This window comes from Filicampus tigris, chromosome 18 (assembly GCF_054856515.1).
Source record: "Filicampus tigris isolate MCC_2025a chromosome 18, RoL_Ftig_1.0, whole genome shotgun sequence".
Lineage (NCBI taxonomy): Eukaryota > Metazoa > Chordata > Actinopteri > Syngnathiformes > Syngnathidae > Filicampus > Filicampus tigris.
Window position 1 is genome coordinate 11,943,321 of NC_141234.1, and position 22,287 is coordinate 11,965,607.

Consider the following 22,287-nt stretch of genomic DNA (forward strand, 5'->3'; position numbering starts at 1 on the left):
ATAAAAAGTAAAATGTAATATAAAATTGTATGTCACATCTTGTAATTGAGATTAAATCACAACTTGATTTTGATTATATTCTTTTATCAATTTATCTCATTCAAATGCATTCACGATGCGGATTCATTTTAATTCCACTTACTATTTTTTAATAGTACGTGTAGGTTTTTTCCCACTTCAAATAATTCACTTTTACTTTGAAGCTAGAGTGTATTTCCGGTTAAAATTCCCGTTAAGACTCTACAACTTGACGCTCTGATAGCGTATGACACAGACAGGGCGGAGAGTCCAGTCCGCTTATTGGCTACGGAACAGGCCTGTTATTTCCTTCAAATATCCATTGTGAAACATGTCTCCATCGCTACGAGTCACATATAGGCCTACAATCCATTCGGCTTCATGCGGTGCAGGGAGGCAGACAAACGCATGCGCGTACATGCACACATTATTCTTTAATGCGTATCATCTTCTGGATTTTTTTTAATATTAGGAGAGTTGTTTTTTAGTATTATAATATCTGTGACTGATTGTCGGTTGTTAGGGGGGTCTGATGATTGGCGGTGAAAGGGGGCAAACTGACATTTCATCTTGAATGTTGGCTCAAGTTGTTGGTGAGTTAGCAGCTCTGGAATGAATGTGCATTCTGTTCCCACTAATGGTAATAAAGCGATTGAAGTGCAGCAAGAGACAACATTTGTTTACATTCCATATTTGTTGTGCAACTAAAGTGCCTAGTAAATTCCAGAAGGATCTTCGTGAGATTGTGGAAGAAAATAATATGTAATAATAACGCGGCTCAGCTGTTTTCTGAAGCTGAGCCATGATTGGTTGTTACCTGAGCCATGAGCAAATCTGATGTCATTTTCAGTTGACAGCGTGTGACAAAATGACCCCCCCCCCCCCCCGATGGACAAAAACAGATGCATTTTACTACTTAATTCATATTCCGCAAACAAAATATCAATCAGAATACTGTATTTAGACTAGTGGGCCTGCAGGGAACTTCCCCTTTAAGTGTGAAATTCAACCAAGTAAATCTTTGTAAATGTAGCTTTTCTCCGTTTTTAATAGTTGACATAGCGCCACCATTAGTATTTTAGTCCATCACTTGGCAGCTAGGCTGGCTCATTTGCACAGAAAAAAATATCAGAAGGTAAGAGCACTTAAGTGTTGGGTTGTGCAGATAAGCTTTAGCCAACAGCGTTATCAGCATTAGCTCCTGATAAGCGACAAATACGAGGTTGAAGTTGTCGACATCGTCCAAAGCATGTCACAGGTGATAAAGATAATGGTTGTGAAAAAAAAAAATCAAATTGTTATGCTTTTAAAATATATTTGATAGGGGAGGGGTCGGAAACAGTGACGTATAAATACTTTGTTACGCCACATAAGTAGATTTTTCAGGTTTCTGTTCTGATTTTTTTGGACAAGGTTTTACTATTACTCCGTTGACTTGAAAACAGATGACACTTTCCACTTCTTAATTTGTCAAAACCGTTTTTTTTTTTTCATTTTTCAACTTCCACAGATGACGACACCATGTAAAAAAGAGAAAGAGGTCAAGTCAACCTTGGTTGAGATTTTGATTGATTGAGATCTTGAGTGAAATGAAATGCTCCTTCACCAGATGGCAGAAGGTACTTAATTAAACTGTGTATCCACTGGTTGTGAACTTTATGTTAGGTATAGGGCTCTAACTTAAAAAAAAATATTAGCTCAATAAAGTTTGTGAAATCCTGTTCTATACCACTTGTCCTGTTCAGGGAGACACTGACTTGGATCCTATCCCAGCTAACTTAACAGTGAAAGGCATCAATAAAATAATACCCTCCCTGTATTAGACATTTAGCACTCAAACCATCATTGAGTGAGACAATGGTCCGTGTCTCTTTTGGTCATTGGATATTATGTTTGGAAGCAGATATGAAAAATGGAAAAACGACTTATATTATTTGATTATCATTTTAAAAGACAAACACCAACATTGAAATACAGCTTCATTTTCTACTTTGCTGTCTGGAACGAGTAATTACAAGTCTAAAAACTGTTTTATTTTCTATTTTTAATTCTAAAACGAAAATAGAATACAGCACGTGACAGAAATCGAAATACGGCTCGTATATCTGGTGTAGATTCCCGGAAGTTGTCACCGAAAGCATTTCTCCAAGTGGCCAGGAGATAGCGACAGCGTAGCGCCTGACGACGATATCGTGAACTGTACTGTATATAAGTTACCACTTTGAGGCTTCCACTTGCCTTTTTTTTTTGTCTGTTTGTTGTTTTTGTTTGCCCTAACATTGTGGAAAAGCTACCGTTGCAGGCAAAAGATGAGAACAGACAATTCAAAGACACTTTCAGACGTCATGTTAATCTAATTCACAAATTAGTATTTTGTGCACCCGTTATATGTGAGGCTATATAAATAAAATTGTATTGAATTGTACAGCACTATTTTATGGTCAGACATTAGCGAATTGTGTCCATGGTATATGTGTCCACGGAAAAAAAAAAATCATATGCAATGTTTGGATCTCCATTGATGTTAGTGGATCTATTGCTGGGAGCTGTTTTTATTTTATTTCAAATAAAACAAACAATTGAGGAAATCCTGATATGAGAAAGTGGTCCATCTCACCTTTTCCATCCACAGCATTGCATTGCTTCTTAGAGCAAAGTGAGACGATGAAATGAAGTATAACAGTGAAGCACAAACCTCAAGACAATGTATTGCAGAATGGGTAACAACAACAAAAAAAGTAAAACATCATTCTTGCCACCAAGCTTTTTGCACACAAAACAGAAATAGGGCGGGAGGTGTTGGAGTCTCTGGCGTTTTTATTTAAAAAAAAAAAAGTAAAAATCCTCTGATTTACAGTCAAATGTGAATGAATACATTATGATTTCCTTAGTCCTCCATGAAAGCATACATACATACATACTTATTTATAAAAATGTATTTATTGCTTTATTTGGGTAGTGGCGCATACGCGTACGTTATCACTGTTGGATCCTTCATCATCCAGGTGAGAATGTTGGTCTCTCCTCATGGTTGTAGTATGCCCGGAAATGTTGGCCAAGTGACTTCTTACAAGGTGGATGACATCTGTGATGCTAATTCGACGACACATTGGTTGAGCATGTCCACATGGTCAAATTATTTTCAATCTTTTATCAGACTACCACCATTTTTGTCCAGGCCGGTGTCATGAGTTTATAGTGATCATTTTTAAAATAAAGCTGTTCAACCCTAATTCAAAAGCTATTTCTGATTTTCATTAGTTAGTTTTCGTTAAAGTTTTTTTGATTACTTTTCTTATATATTGTTATTATTATTATTGTTGTTATTACTATTAATTCTTTAACAGAGGATACCAACAATTTTTCCAGGTTACAATACAGTTCACGATATCGTCTTCAGGCGTTACGCTGTCGCCATCTCCTGGTCACTAGGAGAAATGCTTTCGGTGACAATCTGAAACAGATATACGAGCCGTATTTCGATTTGTGTCACGTGCTGTATTCTATTTTTATTTTAGAATTAAAAATAGAAAAATGAAAACGTTTTTTAGACTTTTCCTTACTCGTTCCAGACAACAAAATAGAAAATTCAATGTTGGTGTTTGTATTTTAAAATTAAAATCAAATAACGAGTCGTTTTTCCATTTTTAATTTCTGCTTCCAAACATAATATCCAATGACCAAAAGAGACACGGACCGACAATGAACAGTCAGTCCCCCTTTGTTTGCTAATGGTATGATCCAGGAATGGCTCATCCTTCTCAAGTACACTTTGTTTCCTGCCCTTCATCAGCCCTTTTGTGAACAGTTCTTATTAGAGTGGGAGCAGAATTTGTTCACATTGACTGAAGAGAGCTTAAATAATATCTGACCAGAATTAAAGAATGGCTGTGCCTAACAAGGGCGAACTTACAGAATCTGAGAGGAAACTTTTGCAAGTCATTGAGGCTGGTGAGTACAACTTTTGCATGTATATTATATTTTATCTCTTGGTAGTGTTAGTATCATATCTAAATACCAATATATTAAGTCAATGTTTATAAATATTTATTGCTTCTCATGCCATCAATTATCTTTTTTAACTAACTGTAATATGTAGTATTGTCTTTTTATACAACAACAACAACAAATGTTAATTTTTATTTTCTTACTTTAATATAATATGTATAAATTTTAGTCCCTGGATGGAACCAAGCTTTTGCAAGGAAATATGTTGGAGTGATGTGTTGCACAAATGACACTGGGCCCTTGAGTTCAGCTTGCTGGGTTTCTCTGCTTTCCTCATTGGGCACCTTGAGAGAAGTCTGTAAGCAAAAGAGCATTCCTCCAATATTTTTTTTTTCACAGCTGTAGTTAAAAAAAAATCATAATATTCTGTTTTTGTACACAACAGCATTCACAAAGAAATAGGCTTGGCCAGTCATGCATCACATTAAACTGAACTAATAAACTAAACACCAGAGGGTACTGGAACTGCGTAAATGGAAAACACAAATGGAAATTGTCATATTCCTTCTGTCATATTCCTAAATGCGAATAGACTCCTGTGTCAATCTATCTTGGCTTACTACACAATAACTGAACTCAGAGCTGGAATGTAGCAGTCAATGTATTCTATATAGGTGCCTAATAGTCATTATATGGATTTCTATTGGCTATTTAGACTGTATTAAAAAAATCTTGTTTTTTCATGCACATGCCTTCTCCGCTCCAACTATAGATGTATGAGAAATGCACACATTGTAGCTTTTTTCGTGGTTGTTACCCTCCGTAAATTGTAATTTATACACTAATAATAATAATATTTTAAAACTATAAGAATTTTATATATTTATGTTGTATACCTTGTATAATTTCCCTTCTTTATATTTGGTCTGCAGGTGATGTGCAAGAAGCGGCCGAAATGCTTACAAGTGAAGACATACGAGTCAACTGTTTGGACGAGGTACTGAGACAGCATAAGTATTTATGCTTCTTCAGATTAAAAAAATAAAAAAACTGTTTGTATATTCTGTATGTATATATATATATATATATGTATATATATATATATATATATATATATATATATATATATATATAGAGCTGGGTAAATAGCTATAAGGAAAATAGACAGTAGTTTGTACAGGCAGGTGTGTGGAGTACCGCAAGGGTCAATTCTGGGACCTACATTAGTAATACTTGTATAGAAAATACATGTAATGTTTCCAATATTTTGATTTATGTGTTTTTTGCTGCTGGTACGAATGTTTTCTGGACTCAGAAGAACCTTAATCAGTCGCTATTGGTGGTTTCTGGAGAATTGGAGATGCTGAGGTCGCGGTTTGATATAAACAAATTAGCATGAAATATATTTTTTCAAACTAAATGGATCATTTTTTTGTAATGTGAATAGAAATCTTGAAACACTGTCTGAAGTAATGATTGAGAGAATTACGTAAGAAAGACATTATGAGCATACAAATTTGGGAGTAATTACTTGAGCTGGAAATGTCACGTTCAATATGTCAGGCCCAAACTTTCATGCACAGTGAGAATTTTAGGAAAAGTAAAACTATATACTACATATAAAAGAACCCTCCGAATGATATGCACCAATAAAAGCTGCTATGAACAAACCAATGCATTGTTTTTAAAATGTAGGGTATTGAAGTTTAAAGCTCTGATTGAATCAAAAATAGCTCAAATTTTGTATAAATTGTAGGCACAACTTGCTTCCATGAAAAAAAAAAAGTTTGAAGATAGAGAGTGTGAAAATAATCGAAGGATGAAAGGAAATTTTAAACAACTAAGTTTTCGTACCACATTGGAAAGCAGGTGCATGTCATTTTATCGCGTGAAAATATGTCATCATTTGTTCGTGTTAACCATTCAAAAACAAAATTCAAGAATGAAATACTTAGAATAGAACATCAGATATCTTGAGTTTTTTGTTTTTGTAAAATACATAAATGTACAGTTAAGTTGATATTGATGGTTTTGGATTCAGATTTGGATCCAGTCTTTAATTGTGTGTATGATTGTGTAGGAAAACGTATATGTAGCATGTTTGGGTAAAATACCTTATACAGTATTAATATAAATCAGGAATTAGTTGACTGAAACGGAAAAAATACAAATAAAGGTGCGGCGATCATAACCAGTGCTCCATAAACCTTTTCAATAAGCTCTAAGTTCCTTTTGTTGATGTTTTTGATTATTGCGGCTCACACGAAGCAATAATCCATCATAAGTAATGGGCTTTCTGTGGCCAAACAGTAACAAATGAATTCTCTTGTCCAAGTCTTCCTGCACGGACCAGTTATGGCAGCCTCGCATGTTATCTATTGTTATAGAGACATATGGAGATGACTCATGAGAGGCAGATGTCGCCCTCAGAGCTTTTTGATAATAGAATGGCTCCACTACACGGGCTCCTTCAAACCGCCTGTCTGTCACAATCAGGTGACAGAGCTTCACACCGACTCCCACAAAGAGAAAAAAAGTGATATTCCTTTAAAAAAAAAAAATCAATAATCAGAGTCATGCCAAATATCATTTAGTTTCCTCTTCAGGATGTGCAAGGAACTTGCGAAATTGTTGTGTTTGTTAAATCGGAAAAAAAACCCACAATCGATCCTACTTTTGTATCTCTGCTTTGTTTCAATAAGTGCGGGATGACGCCGCTGATGCACGCGGCCTATAAGGGCAAAGCCGATATGTGTCGCCTGCTGCTGCAACATGGGGCTGATGTCAACTGCAACCAACACGAGTATGGATACACGGCTCTCATGTTTGCTGGCTTGTCAGGTAAAAAAAAAAAAAAAAAAAAAAAGGTTACATACAATGATGAGATTGATACTGTTTTCTGATTAAAATAAAGTAGTGGAGAGACATAGAGAATATAATGAAAAGATTGCAATATCCTGTGAATTAAACGGATTGCTTCACACCGCAGGGAAGACGGACATCACGTCTATGATGCTGGACGCTGGGGCCGAAACAGATGTTGTGAATTCTGTTGGTCGCACTGCCGCTCAGATGGCAGCATTCGTCGGTGAGACAAGTCTTGAGTGTTAAGTGCCAAAGGGAAGTCAAATGCATCAGTGTCCGTTTTTTTTTTTTTTTTTTTTGGCAGGCCAGCACGACTGCGTCACAGTCATCAATAACTTTTTTTCACGGGCAAGGCTGGAGTACTACACAAGACCTCAAGGGCAGGAGAGGGAGCCCATGCTGCCTCCGGGGTTAGCAGGACCCCTGCACAAGATCATCATGACAACCAACCTCAACCCAGTCAAGGTGAGGTCTGCGAAGGCAGGCATCAGATCCATATCGGATCAACAACTGCTATGAGGATGAGTCGATTTTGACTGTCAAGTTCAACTCCGTTCAACTTCATGTGGTGGGCAACCCAATTCAAAATGACAAACATTAAAAACAAATTGCACTGGGGAAAACATTTTTTATTTTTAGTTAGGTCTGACGCCGGTTTTTAATATATTTTTTGGTGTGGAATCCAAAATTAAAGCAGGACTTGACTTACAAGTAGTTGAATGGGACTTTTGTCATGCCCTGGGGGAGGTCTGTATCGTTTTCACTGGCACTAAGCAACTTTGAGGAGGATGGGAGCAATCCTGGCACACGAAAAAAATACAAATGTCCTGAATTTCTTTACGGCATACTCACTTCCTCTTTTCGCAAGAAAGACGGAAGTCGATTCGAACGTCTACGGCGTAGCCCCAAAACAAACAAAAAAAACAAAAGTATTGTTTGAACAAAATCAGATTCATTACCTCATCGCTATTCATCTTTCACACATGCACTGGAAATAGAAATGTAATTCAGTCTAACTTGCAGGCCAGCGAGAGCTCAGGAATTCACGACACTACGCGATGGCGCGCATTTGAAATGTGGTTGACTTTTGTCAAAACACTACCGCTTTTGTCCACATGGCGCCGCCATAATAAAAAAAAACCTGACGTGTTTCTTTAATCTCAGTTCTTTATCAAGTTTTTTTAACTTTAGGCTCTCTTTAGGAAAAAAAATCTAAAATAAATGTGTATGTATGTACATAAAACACTAATAAGATGGAATGGTTACAAACTTTGAAAACTAAAAAAAAAAAAAACCCAGCATAAAACGAAATTGAATTTTAAACCGTATGGCCAAGGTTAAGAGAAAAACCAGCACTAATCCTTTTTAATTCCTACTCCCCTAGCTTTCTTTTTGCAGAAATTGATAGTACTGACCTCTTGGGAGATGCACAAACAATTTGCCACTCATGTAGATGAGTCCAGTCGGAATAAGATGCCAAGTCTTGCTACAGTTAATCGGTGTCATTTTGCTTATCCGTTTTATACAATACAACGGTTAGCATCTTATTTAGTTTTATGTATGATCTCGTGATGTCCAATTTCACAATGTATGAGATTGTAGCTAGCATAGATGAACATACATTACATGTACAAATGGTTGGATATCTCACAATCTGATCTGACAGATCGTCATGCTGGTAAGGGAGAACCCTGCTCTGGTGGACGTTGCTGCCTTGGAGAAGTGTTACCAGGTGATGGACCTGCTGTGCGAGCAGTGTGTGAAGCAGCAAGATATGAATGAGGTTCTGGCCATGAAGATGCATTACATCAGCTGCGTGCTGCAGAAATGTGTCACCTTCCTACAGAAACGAGATGACAAGTTGGATGCGTTGGTGAAGAGGTCAGGCTGAGCAAAAATATCCAAAACAGAATTCTGGCCATAATTCATGTGTGCGATTTGCCTTAAAGCGGAAGTCGACCCAAACATATTTTTTTCAAGAATATGTTCCCAGCAGGCCCACTAGCATGGTATTCTGATTAATTTAGCATTTGTGGAATATAAATTAAGCAGCAAAATGCACTTGTTTTTACATACCTGTCGACTTGTACGTTTTCCCCATATTTTATACGTTTTTTGATCATTTAAAATTGTGTCCGACATATCACAATTTTTGTACGGGAAAAAAAAAATTAAAAACTCGTTTTCGGCTCTCATCCGGAGCATCCGTTAGCGATTCCGACTGCAAAATTCGGCCGACTTTCACAAGCAAGGTTCCCGCCGCCCCCAAGCCCCCTCTACCCCCCTTCCCCCCAACCACCCCCTCACCCCGTTGAGCGATAAACACTGTGTAAGATTCTATATAGAAATATCGGTTCCGTTTCCCCCACCTCTCCCGCTGGTCGATAAATACTGTGTAAAATTATATACAGAAATGTACGGGCAAATTACTTACAAACTTTTGTAAGATTACGCACAGCCTGGGGTTGACAGGTATGTTTTTAGCCATCTCTAGGGACGGCCATTTTGTCCTCTGTCAACTGAAACTGACATCGCAACTGCTCACAACGACCAATCACGGCTCAGATTCAGAAAACAGGTCAGCCGCGATTGCTCGTTGTGAGCAGTTGTGATGCCATTTTCATGGCGGAAATGGCTAAAAACGAGTGCATTTTGCTGCTTAACTTAACGCAAAATTAATCAGAATGCCCTGTTTCAACTAGTGGGCCTGCTTTCAACATATTCTTGAAAAAAATATGTTTGGGTTGACTTTTGCTTTAAATTTCACCCCAGCCTTCTAAGGGGGAGAGACAGCGATGGCTTCCCACAGTACCAGGAGAAATTCATTCGAGACTGCATCAGGAAGTTCCCGTACTGTGAGACTACTCTGCTTCAGCAGCTGGTGAGGAGCATTGCGCCGGTAGAGATTGTAAGTGAAGAATATAACAGCAACGAACTATAACATAAAATGAGTGGATTTTAAAGGTGAACGAGGCAAGATAACGATACAACTATTGCTAAATAGGTGGTGTTAACTCATTCACTGCCAGACATTTTCAGACGCTCTTCTATCGTAACGTTTGAAAAAAAAAAATGTGGAAAAAAATATCAATATATTCCTGGGATTGAATGACTGGACTGTGAAAAGACAAATACATTTGTCAATGGCAGTGAATGAGTTAAAAAGCGGTCAACATTCAAAAGAAAGCCCCTCGCCAAGTTTATACAGGTAAATTTGCCTTATTTCCAGGGCAACGACCCTACAGCCTACTCGGTGTTAACTCAAGCACTGACGGGTCAAATGGCGTTTGTGGATGCCGACTACTGTGCTACATGTGGAGAGCGGGGAGCTGATAAGCGGTGCTCCCTCTGTAAATCTGTAAGTAACGCTACAATAATAATACTCGGATCGCGGTACCAGGTCACCAAATACAGATGCTCTCTTGTTTCTGATAAATCGATAGTGGCTAGTTCCTCGCACAGAAACTGTGGATGATCTCATCTTGTTTTTTTCCCACCCCATCAAGTCGTACATTTTGGTTGTGTGGGTATCTCCCAAACTGTCGCCTTTGTTTACGTTTGTCCTCAGCTTGCACTCCGGCTTCAAATCCCACAGATGAGCTCCCGCTTCCCGAATGAAGACCTACGCCTCAGAATAACCGATGCTGAACTCCCTGTGAATTATTTGAGCTTGTTATTTTTCTCTTTAAGGTGACTTACTGCAGTTTGACATGCCAGAAGCTCCACTGGTTCACCCACAAAAAGATGTGCAGGGCTATGCAGGAGCAGAATGCAGACTTGGAAAGGGACGCCCCAAAGCTGAAAGAGCTGAAAGGTGCTCGCTTGTTGCTTTAGGGCAGTGCTTCTCAATTATTTTCTGTTACGCCCCCCCTGGCAAAAAGATAACAATTCGCGCCCCCACCCCACCACCCACTCTCCGCCGCAACTATAAATAGTAGCATTTGTCTATAAAATAGTTATAGGTACACCTCTGCATAACATCGTATCCTCCTTAACAAAGAAAACAAAGAGAAAGAGATATGGTTCAACTTACAAGAATAACCTTATCAAGAATTTAGATTTATTGTAGTACGGCAGGAAAAAAGCCGCCGGGTCACACCCCTAGGGGGTCCGCCCCACTGTTTGAGAAGAACTGCTTTGGGGAAACAAAGGAAACAATGACGACAGTAACGCATTCACTAAACTGTATTACCAGTAAACCTATTAAGTAGTGATGGGAAAATGAATCCTCTAGATGGCGCTCTCTGTTCAACATTGGGATGAAAATACAACGACAGCGGCATCTATTAAGGCATTACTCAACTACTGGCATGCCATGGTACTAGGTTGTTTTCGTAGTTGTGAACCTTGCACCCTTGGATACAAGTAACACGTGATTCGTCTCTACTTCCTGCTAGATGATGAGAGCGACCTGGTGATGGAGACAGCCAACTTCCTTCAGGAGTTGTGCCTGCGGGCTGAAGAGACAGTGGCTGCCGTCGGCGGCTGCCCTGCTGAGCTACTTGGCTGCCCATCCGCCTCATCGCAGGAACCGTCCCGCTCCCAGGAATGAAGAGGAACCATCAGAGACTCAGACATTATGGGAATTTTTTTCCCCTCAAATATTTGCAGAGCCATGACTGACCAGAATTCGTGGCAGGAGCGTACTTTTTGAGTTTTTAAGATTACTAGCACTGTTCACATAACATGCTGAAAATCCCCCCAAATTACATCTGCAACACAGCAGGCAAAAAGAGATTGAGAGTGTTTTCTAAACTTTCAGCGCACAGTATTCTCAGTTTTTTTGTGGAGAGAGAAACGAGCTCCCAATCTTTCCCTCTTGAGGGTGCTAGAAAGCCAAATGTCAGGTACGCAACTAAGCTAAGGGCTCCTCACGAGCTAGCACAACCGTTATAGCATAACGCTGTGTTAAAAACCTGCCCTGACTCATGAGCTAGCACAACCGTTAGCATAACGCTGTGTTAAAAATCTTTTTTTGGCTTGAAATTGTTGGTCATGAGTGTTAAAATGCAAAAGTTAAATTTCAGATCTGTTATAGGATGCAAACTCAGGTATATTATTGGATCCATCTGTGGGCTTGCAAATAATCCTTAAAAATAACAAAAATATATTGAGACACTCCTTTGTAGCTCGCTAACTGGCTACATTTTTAGGAGATACAATTGAAAACATGAATATTAACGTGTATAGACTCATACAGTATAATGTTTTTAAAGCAATCACAACAATACTAAACACATTATTAAAATAACTACCTCTTGTATAACATTTTTGATACATTCATAATGTGTTGGATCTAGTGAGATAAATTGAACTGGTGTTTCGGCTATTGGGCCAACTGAGTGTAAGTTGTAGCTTTTATAGTGTGTTACAAAACAAGAAATAAAAATCTTTACACGCACATATCTTTATCTAGGATAGGTCAGGGCGTTGTACCAATGCAGAAATGAGATAAATTAACGACATATTTTATCAACTTCACATTTGTAAAATGAACAGCGTCCCATCTGTGGACTTCATTCTGTGAAGTGCATTTCTATGAATTAGTTTTTTAAATGAGCACACACTTGTGACTGGTTACAGGATGTGTCTGCCTTTGGTTTGAATCAAATAAAGTTTCATAGCACAGATACAGTCAGGTTATTGTTGCTTGGCCAAATATGCGAAAGTTTACATGCAGCCATTGTGCACAAGAACATTCCAGTAAAAAATGTCAAAGGATTGGTTAAATATTTGGGGGTAGCAGTTGTCATTATGCTCACATTGAAATAATTGTCAGGAAATCTGTGATCCACCTGCAGAGGGAGTGAGGAAGGTCAAACTCTGGGAGTTTTTCCAGGAATAGAGCTGGGAGGATGGCGTTGAAGGCAAAGCTGAAGTCCACAAACATGATCCTGGCCTAGTTTCCCGGTGAGTCTAAATGTTGCAGTATAGCGTAGAGGGCCAGGTTAACTGACCTTGTTTCCTATCTACCAATCAACCATTGTTATCCCAAAGAAGGCTAAAGGGGGAAGAGGCACTTTCCATAGCTAATGAGCATAAAAACTAAAACTGCAGAGACCCAAAAGTGATTTTTCTTTCTTCATAAAAAGCCCCCTTTAAAGAGGAAGTCAATCCAAACATATATATTTTTCAAAAATATGTTCTATGCAGGCGGCACGGTGGTCGACTGGTTAGCACGTCCGCCTCACAGTTCAGAGGTCGGGGTTTCGATCCCGGCTCCGGCCTCCCTGTGTGGAGTTTGCATGTTCTCCCCGTGCCTGCGTGGGTTTCCTCCGGGTACTCCGGTTTCCTCCCACATTCCAAAAAACATGCATGGTAAGTTGATTGGACACTCTAAATTGCCCCTAGGTGTGATTGTGAGTGCGGATGTTTGTCTCTGTGTGCCCTGCGATTGGCTGGCAACCAATTCAGGGTGTCCCCCGCCTACTGCCCAAAGACAGCTGGCATAGGCTCCAGCACGCCCGCGACCCTTGTGAGGATAAGCGGTGTGGATAATGAATGAATGTTCTATGCAGGCGGCACGGTGGTCAACTGGTTAGCACGTCTGCCTCACAGTTCAGAGTTCGATCCCGGCTCCGGCCTCCCTGTGTGGAGTTTGCATGTTCTCCCCGGGTACTCCGGTTTCCTCCCACATTCCAAAAACATGCATGGTAAGTTGATTGGACTCTCTAAATTGCCCCTAGGTGTGATTGTGAGTGCGGATGTGCGGATTGGCTGGCAACCAATTCAGGGTGTCCCCCACGCACTGCCTGAAGATAGGCCCCAGCAGACCCTGCGACCCTTGTGAGGAGAAGCGGTATAGATAATGGATGGATGGATGTTCTATGCAGCCCCACTAGTTGAAACAAGGCATTCTGATAAATATTGCATTTGTGGAATGAGAGTTCATCCACTTGTTTTTAACCATCTCAGGGGGCGGCCATTTTGTCACTTCTGTCGACTGAAAATGACATCAAAGTTACTCAGGTAACGACCAATCACGGGTGACCTGTTTTCTGAAGCTGAGCCAAGTTACTCAGGTAATGACCAATCACGGGTGACCTGTTTTCTGAAGCTGAGCCATGATTGGTTGTTACCTGAGTCTTGAGTAGTTTAGATGTCACTTTCAGTCGACAGAAATGACAAAATGGCCGCCCCCTGAGATGGCTAAAAACGGGTGGATTTTGCTGCTTAAAGCGGAAGTCAACCCAAACATATTTTTTTCGAGAGTGTGTTCCCAGCAGGCCCACTAGTTGAAACACGGCATTCTGATTAATTTTGCGTTTGTGGAATATAAATTAAGCAGCAAAATGCACTTGTTTTTAACCATCTCTGGGGGCGGCCATTTTGTCTTCTGTCGACTGAAAATGACATCACAACTGCTCACAACGACCAATCACGGCTCAGAATCAGAAAACAGGTCAGCTGTGATTGGTCATTGTGAGCAGTTTGATGTCATTTTCAGTCGACAGAAGACAAAATGGCCGCCCCCAGAGATGGCTAAAAACAAGTGGATTAACGCTTATTACACAAACGCAATCTTTTTCAGAATGCCCTGTTTCAACTAGTGGGCTTGCATAGAACATATTCTTTAAAAAAAAAAAAATGTTTGCGTTGACTTCCGCTTTAAATCATATTCCACAAATTCAATATTAATCAGAATGCCGTGTTTCAACTAGTGGGCCCGCTGGGAACATATTCTTGAAAAAAAATATGTTTGGGTTGATTTCCACTTTAATGTTCACACCTCTAGACATAAACAGGATCAGAGACTGAAGAGTGATGAAGGTGGGTTTTCAAAAGACAGAAGACTTACCAGCTTTTCTTTGCACACAATGAACGTCCTTCGGCAATGCCTTGGATTTCTATGGAACTCTGTCTTCTGGACTACATTGTTCTTCATCTTCCCCAGCTCATGCTCCCATGGGAGCCAGGTGACCCCTGTCACGAGGGTGCTTCATATGGCACAGCGGCACAAAAAGAAATCACGGCTGCTGTCAGACTGCCTGTCAATAGAGTCATAACTCATCTTCTCATTGCCACCCTATTCTTCCCTATCCTCTCACCTGTGAATCACACTTACTCGGGACTGCTTGAAGCACCGTAGCTCAAGTTCAAATTTCCGGTTTGTGAGATGTAAAAATCAAGAAAACATTCTGCAGGATCAAATGACTCTGATAGTCTTCTTTTGAAGACCCTCAGGTACTTCCCTCATGTCCCCTCCCCCATTTTTTTTTTTTTTTTTTTACCAGACTGCTATTATTTAAACCTTCTCTGCGTTGACGGAATGTGACAAACATAGTTTGTTAGGAGGTAACTGGAGATGATTTTGCGGGTGAAATGGGAAAACAGTGTAACAATAATGGCATCAACCGCACAGATTTGAAGTGGATTCATTTTCAGCGGTATCAAAAGGGGAGATGAGGAGACGTCGCATGAAGTAACTGTCAGAGAGCCCTGGGAAAGCCTCGTAAGGAGACACCTTGGTCCTTGGGTCACCTTTGGGCAAAGTTTCGGCAACATGAAGACAGAGAGACTGTCTGTCTACCATATGATTTGGATAATAGACACACGCACGTACAGTACATCATCACGATGAACTCATCGTTTTACATCGATTAGCTTAACAGCTACGAACATATGGAAGTGTCTTTTAGTCTTACTCATCATTTGACAATAGCTCTTTAACTCATTCACTGCCATTGACGAATTTACTTGTCTTTTCACAGTGCAGCTATTCAAGGCCAACTTATTTCTATTTTTTTTATTTTTTTTCAAACATTAGGGTAAAAGAGGGCCTTAAAATGTCTGGCAGCGAATGAGTTCATTTCATTCCTTTAGCAAAAGGCAGATTACAACCAATTTGGAATAAATATCTCCGTCTGCTTCCGTATGCAGTATAAGTTATACCAGAGCCGGGCATTTTACTAAAAATTCCTGGGTCTTTTATCCCTTTTATCCCTTCTGCCATCCGTCAAAGGAACCCAGTAAGTGGGTTAGGAAAGCAACCCAACATTATTTAGTGTGTATGTTGTGACAACTGGTTTTATTTCTTGATAACTTTCCTCAAGAAGATTTTCTACAGTGCTACCTTATACAGGTTTAGAGTCTTTAACGGGGACGACCATTCAGGATAAAACAAAAATAAATAATACGAATAATGACATTTTGCTACTATTTACTACATATTGATATTGAGTCCCGTGGGCGTCACGTTTTTGTCTTGTTTTTAACTGTAATTCAAGAGCACGTTGAAGGATGAGATCATCGTTAGCAACAAGGCTATCAGATGCACTTTGAGCTTTTCTGTGTGTCGCCACCTAATACCTGATGCGGAACAAACAGCGCTGTTGTTTTCTGCCCTTGTCTGCAGGGATAGCGGGTGTATTACAAAAAGTTAGCCTCGTGGATAGGAAACCCTGTATCCTTAATGTGTGCTGTAATAGGCCACCTCAGTCTTACCTTTACTTTTTATGGCGTTTTCCTGTCATGATTAGTGATGATGTGATGAACTGAGTCTCTAGAGCAGTTCTCATATACTTGTACACTCGCCTGACACTTTACTGGTACACACATATATATATATATATATATATATATATATATATATATATATATATATATATATATATATATATATATAGATAGATAGATAGATAGATAGATAGATAGATAGATATATATATATATATATATATATATATATATATATATATATATATATATAGATATAGATATCTTAGTGCTGTCAAGTGATTTTTTAAGCTAATTAATCGCAAAATGTTCCATAATTGATCGCGATTAATCACATTTTTCAACTACAATTATCTATGAAACTTGGAACAGATATTTACTTGAGTAAAATCTTGGAATTAATGTGGAAAACAAATTTAAAAGTATATTTTAATTCCAAGACTGTTCTAATAGTTTTCTTTGAATGATATACCAAAGATGTACAACTAATAGGGTATTTCAATTTGGCTTTGCAAAGTGCGAAAATTATTTGGGATTTCTCCAATGAGTCATCAAGCAACTTTCTAAAGTATAACTATGTAAAAGTCTGTCTTTGTGCCATTGACTCTCTAAGTTTGGCTGCAAAGTGAGCAGAGGGAAGCTGCCACAGGAAGTAAATAAAATTGAGTTAACTGCTTTAATTTTTTTTTAACGTTTTATACCATTTTTTTTTCACATTAATTCCAATATTTTACTCAAGTAAATATCGGTTCCAAGCTTCGTGAAAAATTGTAAAAATTTGTAGTTGAAAAAAATTAATCGTGATCAATTATGGAAAATTTTGCGATTAATTTTGCTTGACAGCACATATTATATATATATATATATATATATATATATATATATATATATATATATATATATATATATATATATATATATATATATATATATATATATATATATATATATATATATATATATATATATATATATATATATATATATATTCCCAGCTGACTTCGGGCAGTAGGCGGGGGACACCCTGAATTGGTTGCCAACCAATCGCAGGGCACACAGAGACAAACATCCACACTCACAATCACACCTAGGGGCAATTTAGAGAGTCTAATCAACTTACCATGCATGTTTTTGGAATGTGGGAGAAAACCGGAGTCCCCGGATTTGAACTGTGAGGCGGACGTGCTAACCAGTCGTCCACCGTGCCGCCTATATACATATGTATATATATTTAATCAATCTGAAAATAATTTCTGTAAAAAAAAAATTAAAAATCTTGCAATGGACAACAGCGCACAGTCAACAAAACTTTATTTACAATTATATATTCTATATTATTCCATCCATCCATTTTATGCATCACCTGTCCTCATTGGGGTCAAGATGATGATACGACAATGACTCGGGCCTCCTGCACGAAGCTTCTGGGAGACGCACCCCAGTGTCGTTGTCATTATGTAGGCTTAGGATTTTCTATTTTAATCATTGTAGCCTGTGTGTAACAGGTGTGTCTGCAGGAAAGCGCTCAAGCACTCCTTGATGACTATTTAAAGCCCATGACCCCGTAACAAAAAGGGCCTTTGTATGATTCCTTTTTTGGCTTTGAGTTTGTTTGAAGAAGAGCAATTTCTGTGGCTTTTTGAGGTTGCTCACATCCTGTCTTTGATGCATTGAATCCCCAAAACAGACTACTTAACCATGAAAATGAAAAAGAAAGGCTTTTTGTAAGAAGCAGTGTAGAATGGATGTCATGTTGGCAATATTAGACCAACCTTTCATGATTAATTACCTTATATACCAAATTGTATAGGAGATTTTCTCCGTTCGATTTCAGACTTTCCATTGTAAAAGTAACATTCCGACGCCTTTTGGTGACAAGTATATAATTGCATGAACTAACGTTTTCATCTCTGGCTCTTCGCCCCCAAAGTTGCTGCAGTCCTGTATAGACTTGAACACACACTGAAGTAAATCACAGCCTCACGCTACTTTGTGTGCTGCGGAGTGGGGCACAAAGTGCAAAGCGATCGCAATGCTTTTTTTTTTTTTTTTTCCCATCCGCCGGTAATGCAAACATCCTGTTGCTATCCGGCGCAGGTGATTCTATTCACCGTGCACCATCACCCACCGCTTTCAGAGTTAGAAAAACGAGAGGCCGCGCAAGACAATGAAGTCTCTTAACATGTTGCTGCAGCTGGAAGAAGCCACTCCACTAGCCTGAAGGTGAAGGTACTCTATTCCCTTCACAAAGCAAAGTATGACATCTGGTGAAAAGAGCGTTTCATCAGTAGACTAATGCCTCGGTTATTAGTTTGTTCCTGTTTGGAGGGTTGGGTCTGGCTGGAATCGTATGCTCGAAGAATTATATCACAAACACTGTTATTTCGTATTCATGCGCTTTATTTCAGACAAACTATTGCATGTAAAAGGGACTCTACGTTTTCTTCATGTATCAAAAATAAATTACATGCTAGTCAGTCAGAAAAAGCATACAAAAGATTACAATGCAGTCACACCGTTGCTGTGAAGTAAAATGACAACATTTTCAAATTCAAATCGACATCACAATGTAATGGATTGCAATTTTCAAATGACAAAAGCTGCAATTTGGGGCGGGAGAAGTTAAAAAGTCTTTGCTTGATTTTAGTGTATGCCGAACATATAAGACAACCAGTATTTTTTTTTTTTTTACATATAAAAAAATCTGGTATTGTTTATTGTAATACAGATTCATTTATTGCTTGTTTTTTTTTTCCACCCCAAAAAATATATACACATGGGAAAAGGATCTTGGAAAAAAAGAACAGGATATTAAATCGCAGTCACAACCACAAAAATACGCAATTAGATTATTTTCCAAAATCGTTCAGCCCTACTTTTGTATCCTTTCAACTAGAAGACTTTGAGGGCTGTGGCTGGAAATTTTCATAGATGCCGATAATCCATGAAAGAGTTGCGGCTCTGTTACTCATCCTCCATGAACCAGCCTGCTAACTAACAAACATGCTGATATGATGTTTTTTCTGTTTTTTTTTTTTGTCAGTCTATATTCTATTCACTGACATTGTATTTCTACATCTTAATTGACAGTATTGTATTTCTCAAACAAATTAGCTTATTTAACTAGTCTAGTACATACCGGTACTTCACGCCAGTGGCTTTTGGGCGATTTCTTTTGTAGCTGCATTTAGTTGTCTGCTTTACTCCTCGGGGAGTTGATCCCGCCTGTGTTTTCTTTTCTGCTTGCCACTGTGGACTGAAGTGTCCTTGTGTGCCGAGTCATTCTGTTGCCTGGAGTAACGTTTGCACTTGCAGGAGGTCACCACGGTGATCTTGTAGGTCCTGGTGCTGCCGTCCTGGCACTGGAGCCAGATGCGCTGGGTCCGGGTTCGATCGATGACGCAGCGCCACTCCTGGGCCTCTCTACGGCTCCAATATTTTCCGGCGTAACCCCCGCCGATCCAGTTGGGCAGCAGGTGAGCCGGCAGACACTCCCCGGCACAGACCAGCTCTTTGATGGGGTTGATGCTGGTGCACTGGCCGTCTGAAATGTATTTGGTGGATCTCAGCTCTCTGCAGCCCACCTGGCTCTGGTCTGGTCCTGTGGGAGGGAAAATCAATTTGTTAAAATACATGGAATAATATGTTTAGCATTATGATTGAAGTGTGTTGTGTAATTCACCACACCAAAATTACGACAATGACTAAGTTGCACTCGATACAAAAAATCTACACACCCCCTGTTTAAATGTTGATTGTGATATAAAAAACGATATAAAGTGAACGTTATCTTTGAAAGTGGCATTTTTTTAGAATTGGGTCTCACTTTATGTTGTGGCCAGTGAGTGTATTAGTCACTCTGCAATCAAAAATGTGCTGCTCCTTCCACTCATAATAAAAAAATTGTAGTTAAAAAATGCGATTAATCGCGATCAATTATGGAAAATTTTGCGATTAATTAGTTTAAAAAATTGAATCACTTGACAGCACTACTATAAACAGTAATTTAACAAGATAGGGAATAAATCAATATTTCACACTTTGGACTCTATTTTCATAGATTTTTCCTCTGTGCTGCAGAGCAAATGTCGTTGGATCCTGCTTTTCATCAGCGCAAAGCTCGCTGCATGTGCCAATTTGGCGGACAGGGCTTGACCAAAGTGGGCGGGCCGGCGCAACAGAAAGAGTGTCTTGGAGATGTGGCTAATGGAGTTACACTTTGGTAGCAGAAGGTCAATATTAAACCTTTTGACTGCTCAGATGACATCTAACCGGTGCTAGGTAGACACCTGGTATAATTCATTCAGAAATATATGAACAGCGGGCATTATACCCTGTGAAACATTGTATTATACTTATTATTTTTTAAATCATCCAACTGGGCAGCATAGCTTTGGGGGTTGGCAAAAAAATTAGGTTTGGGGAGGGTTGCACGACTAGAGAATGAAAGGAGCCACTTTAATAGGCCGTGATTAAAGTAATCTGTGACCACTCCCGCAGCGGTGCAACCCACCAACATACAGATCCGCCGGGCTGTGCTCATCTGCGCAATGACCAACATAGGGTCTAACTGGAGTCCGCATGCCGGTCACGATATAGAGCTAGAGATTTCTCGAAATCTCTGCAAGTGTTTACATTTTCAAATGATCATTTCTTTGTTGAAGTGACAGGGCAAGTTAAAGATAATATAACTCATACACTGCCAGATATTTTCAGACCCTCTTTTACCCTAACGTTTGAAAAAATTTGAAAAAAATGTATATAAATAAGTTCCTGGGATTTAATGGCTGGACTGTGAAAAGACAAAAAAAAAATCAATGGTAGTGAATGAGTTAAATGAATGAAATCGGTGTCCCTAGTAAAGTACCCAGAGAAGGTGAATTTGGATATCAGACATAGTAAATCACCCAAATATTTGTCAGGGCGTGAAGGTGCACAACTCACTCACCATTACTCGTTGGTTCAGACTGCCGTCTACCACCATTCCTTGCCTGGTTTGTATCTTCATTAGGTGGTTCGTCCTGGGTGACGTGAGTCAGGTGTCCAATGAGTGACTCTGTGGCGTCGTTGGAGAATGCGGTGCAACTCCTGCTGAAGAATAGCAGAAGCGCAAAGAGTTGGACACTTCTCGTCAAGCGGGTCATGACTGCAGGGGACTGACGTGACTGACAATGTGGTAGCTCCTAATGCCGCTGCTTTTCTATACAGGTGTATAGCCCTCACTCCACTTTATGAATGAACAAGACACACCCACCTGACCTGCAGCCTGCACTTGAATTCAAGCACGTCTCCACGCAGTGTAGTTCATTTTCATAATGTTTCCTCTCGTTTAATTAATGTCATTTGTTTTACTAGACTTGCATAAAAGTCATCAAATGGGTTTTATATGGTAGTATATGGATATACGTTTTGGGACACAAAAATTTGGTCTTGGTCAAATCTGGTCACTTTGCAGCTACATGTAAAACAGGACCAGTCCTCTAGTGAGATTATTTGATTGTGTGGCTGTGAGGTTCAAGCATTCATCAAGAATAACATTTGCAAAGTCAGGGCCATTGTTGGACAAGAAAGTCTGGCCTCATAATCTATGTTCTTGTTTGTTGCAAATGTTTTTGAGGTCAGGGCTCGGTGCAAGTTCTGCCGCAACAAAATCATCCACTTCTAATGATTTTGAAGGACCCGGGCAGATTAATTTGACATGGAAGCACAGAGGCTGGAATCTTAATTGGATGAAGAAAATCTAATTTTAATAAATAAATGAAAGTTTAATTTCACGTAACAATTATTATAGCTGGTTAGGTTATAAATTGAGCACAATAACATCAGATGATGTATAGGCATGCAGTGAAGGTCTTGTTCGTCCTGACACCTTGCTGCTAAGAGGATGTACGACAAATTGAATGTTTTTCTGTAATGTTAAGGAGTGTAGGGAAAGCCCACACAGAAAAGAAACAAAAATACAAGTATCGTAGATGCACGAAAGTAAATATACATTTGTCT

At 39.2% G+C, this 22,287-nt stretch overlaps 2 protein-coding genes across 7 annotated transcripts; one reads left to right on the forward strand and one right to left on the reverse strand.

Annotated features, from left to right (window-relative positions):
- The first annotated feature begins 529 nt into the window (after positions 1-529).
- LOC147132555 (ankyrin repeat and MYND domain-containing protein 2-like) lies at positions 530-21,440 on the forward strand. 6 transcript variants are annotated; one of them, XR_015082066.1, is made up of 15 exons: positions 530-611; positions 1,529-1,637; positions 3,812-3,969; positions 4,899-4,963; positions 6,669-6,807; positions 6,956-7,054; positions 7,136-7,296; positions 8,498-8,712; positions 9,604-9,739; positions 10,061-10,189; positions 10,522-10,645; positions 11,229-11,678; positions 12,633-12,741; positions 19,603-19,763; positions 21,299-21,440. XR_015082066.1 is itself a non-coding variant. In XM_086014417.1 (12 exons), exons 3-12 carry the CDS (start codon positions 3,903-3,905, stop codon positions 11,381-11,383), a joined length of 1,290 nt encoding a protein of 429 aa, XP_085870543.1. In that variant the 5' UTR covers positions 530-611; positions 1,529-1,637; positions 3,812-3,902; the 3' UTR covers positions 11,384-12,549. The 6 variants fall into 6 exon arrangements, 5 of the variants coding, with proteins under 5 accessions (XP_085870543.1, XP_085870544.1, XP_085870545.1 ...); XM_086014417.1 differs by lacking the exons at positions 12,633-12,741; positions 19,603-19,763; positions 21,299-21,440 and having other exon boundaries at positions 11,229-12,549; XM_086014418.1 differs by lacking the exons at positions 12,633-12,741; positions 19,603-19,763; positions 21,299-21,440 and having other exon boundaries at positions 9,604-9,712; positions 11,229-12,549.
- Positions 19,261-21,485, reverse strand: LOC147132556 (sclerostin domain-containing protein 1-like). Its single transcript, XM_086014423.1, has 2 exons — positions 21,236-21,485; positions 19,261-19,888 (listed from the first exon to the last, which is right to left on the reverse strand). Exons 1-2 carry the CDS (start codon positions 21,429-21,431, stop codon positions 19,488-19,490), a joined length of 597 nt encoding a protein of 198 aa, XP_085870549.1. The 5' UTR covers positions 21,432-21,485; the 3' UTR covers positions 19,261-19,487.
- Between the last annotated feature and the right edge of the window lie 802 nt (positions 21,486-22,287).

Excerpts from the sequence above, each read along its gene's own strand:
- LOC147132555 (XM_086014417.1), top strand. The coding sequence starts at position 3,903 with ATGGCTGTGCCTAACAAGGGCGAACTTACAGAATCTGAGAGGAAACTT. Across the intron at positions 3,970-4,898 it reads TTTGCAAGTCATTGAGGCTG|GTGATGTGCAAGAAGCGGCC; the intron begins GTGAGTACAACT and ends TTTGGTCTGCAG. Across the intron at positions 9,740-10,060 it reads GCATTGCGCCGGTAGAGATT|GGCAACGACCCTACAGCCTA; the intron begins GTAAGTGAAGAA and ends CCTTATTTCCAG.
- LOC147132556 (XM_086014423.1), bottom strand. The coding sequence starts at position 21,431 with ATGACCCGCTTGACGAGAAGTGTCCAACTCTTTGCGCTTCTGCTATTC. Across the intron at positions 19,889-21,235 it reads GTCTGAACCAACGAGTAATG|GACCAGACCAGAGCCAGGTG; the intron begins GTGAGTGAGTTG and ends TCCCTCCCACAG.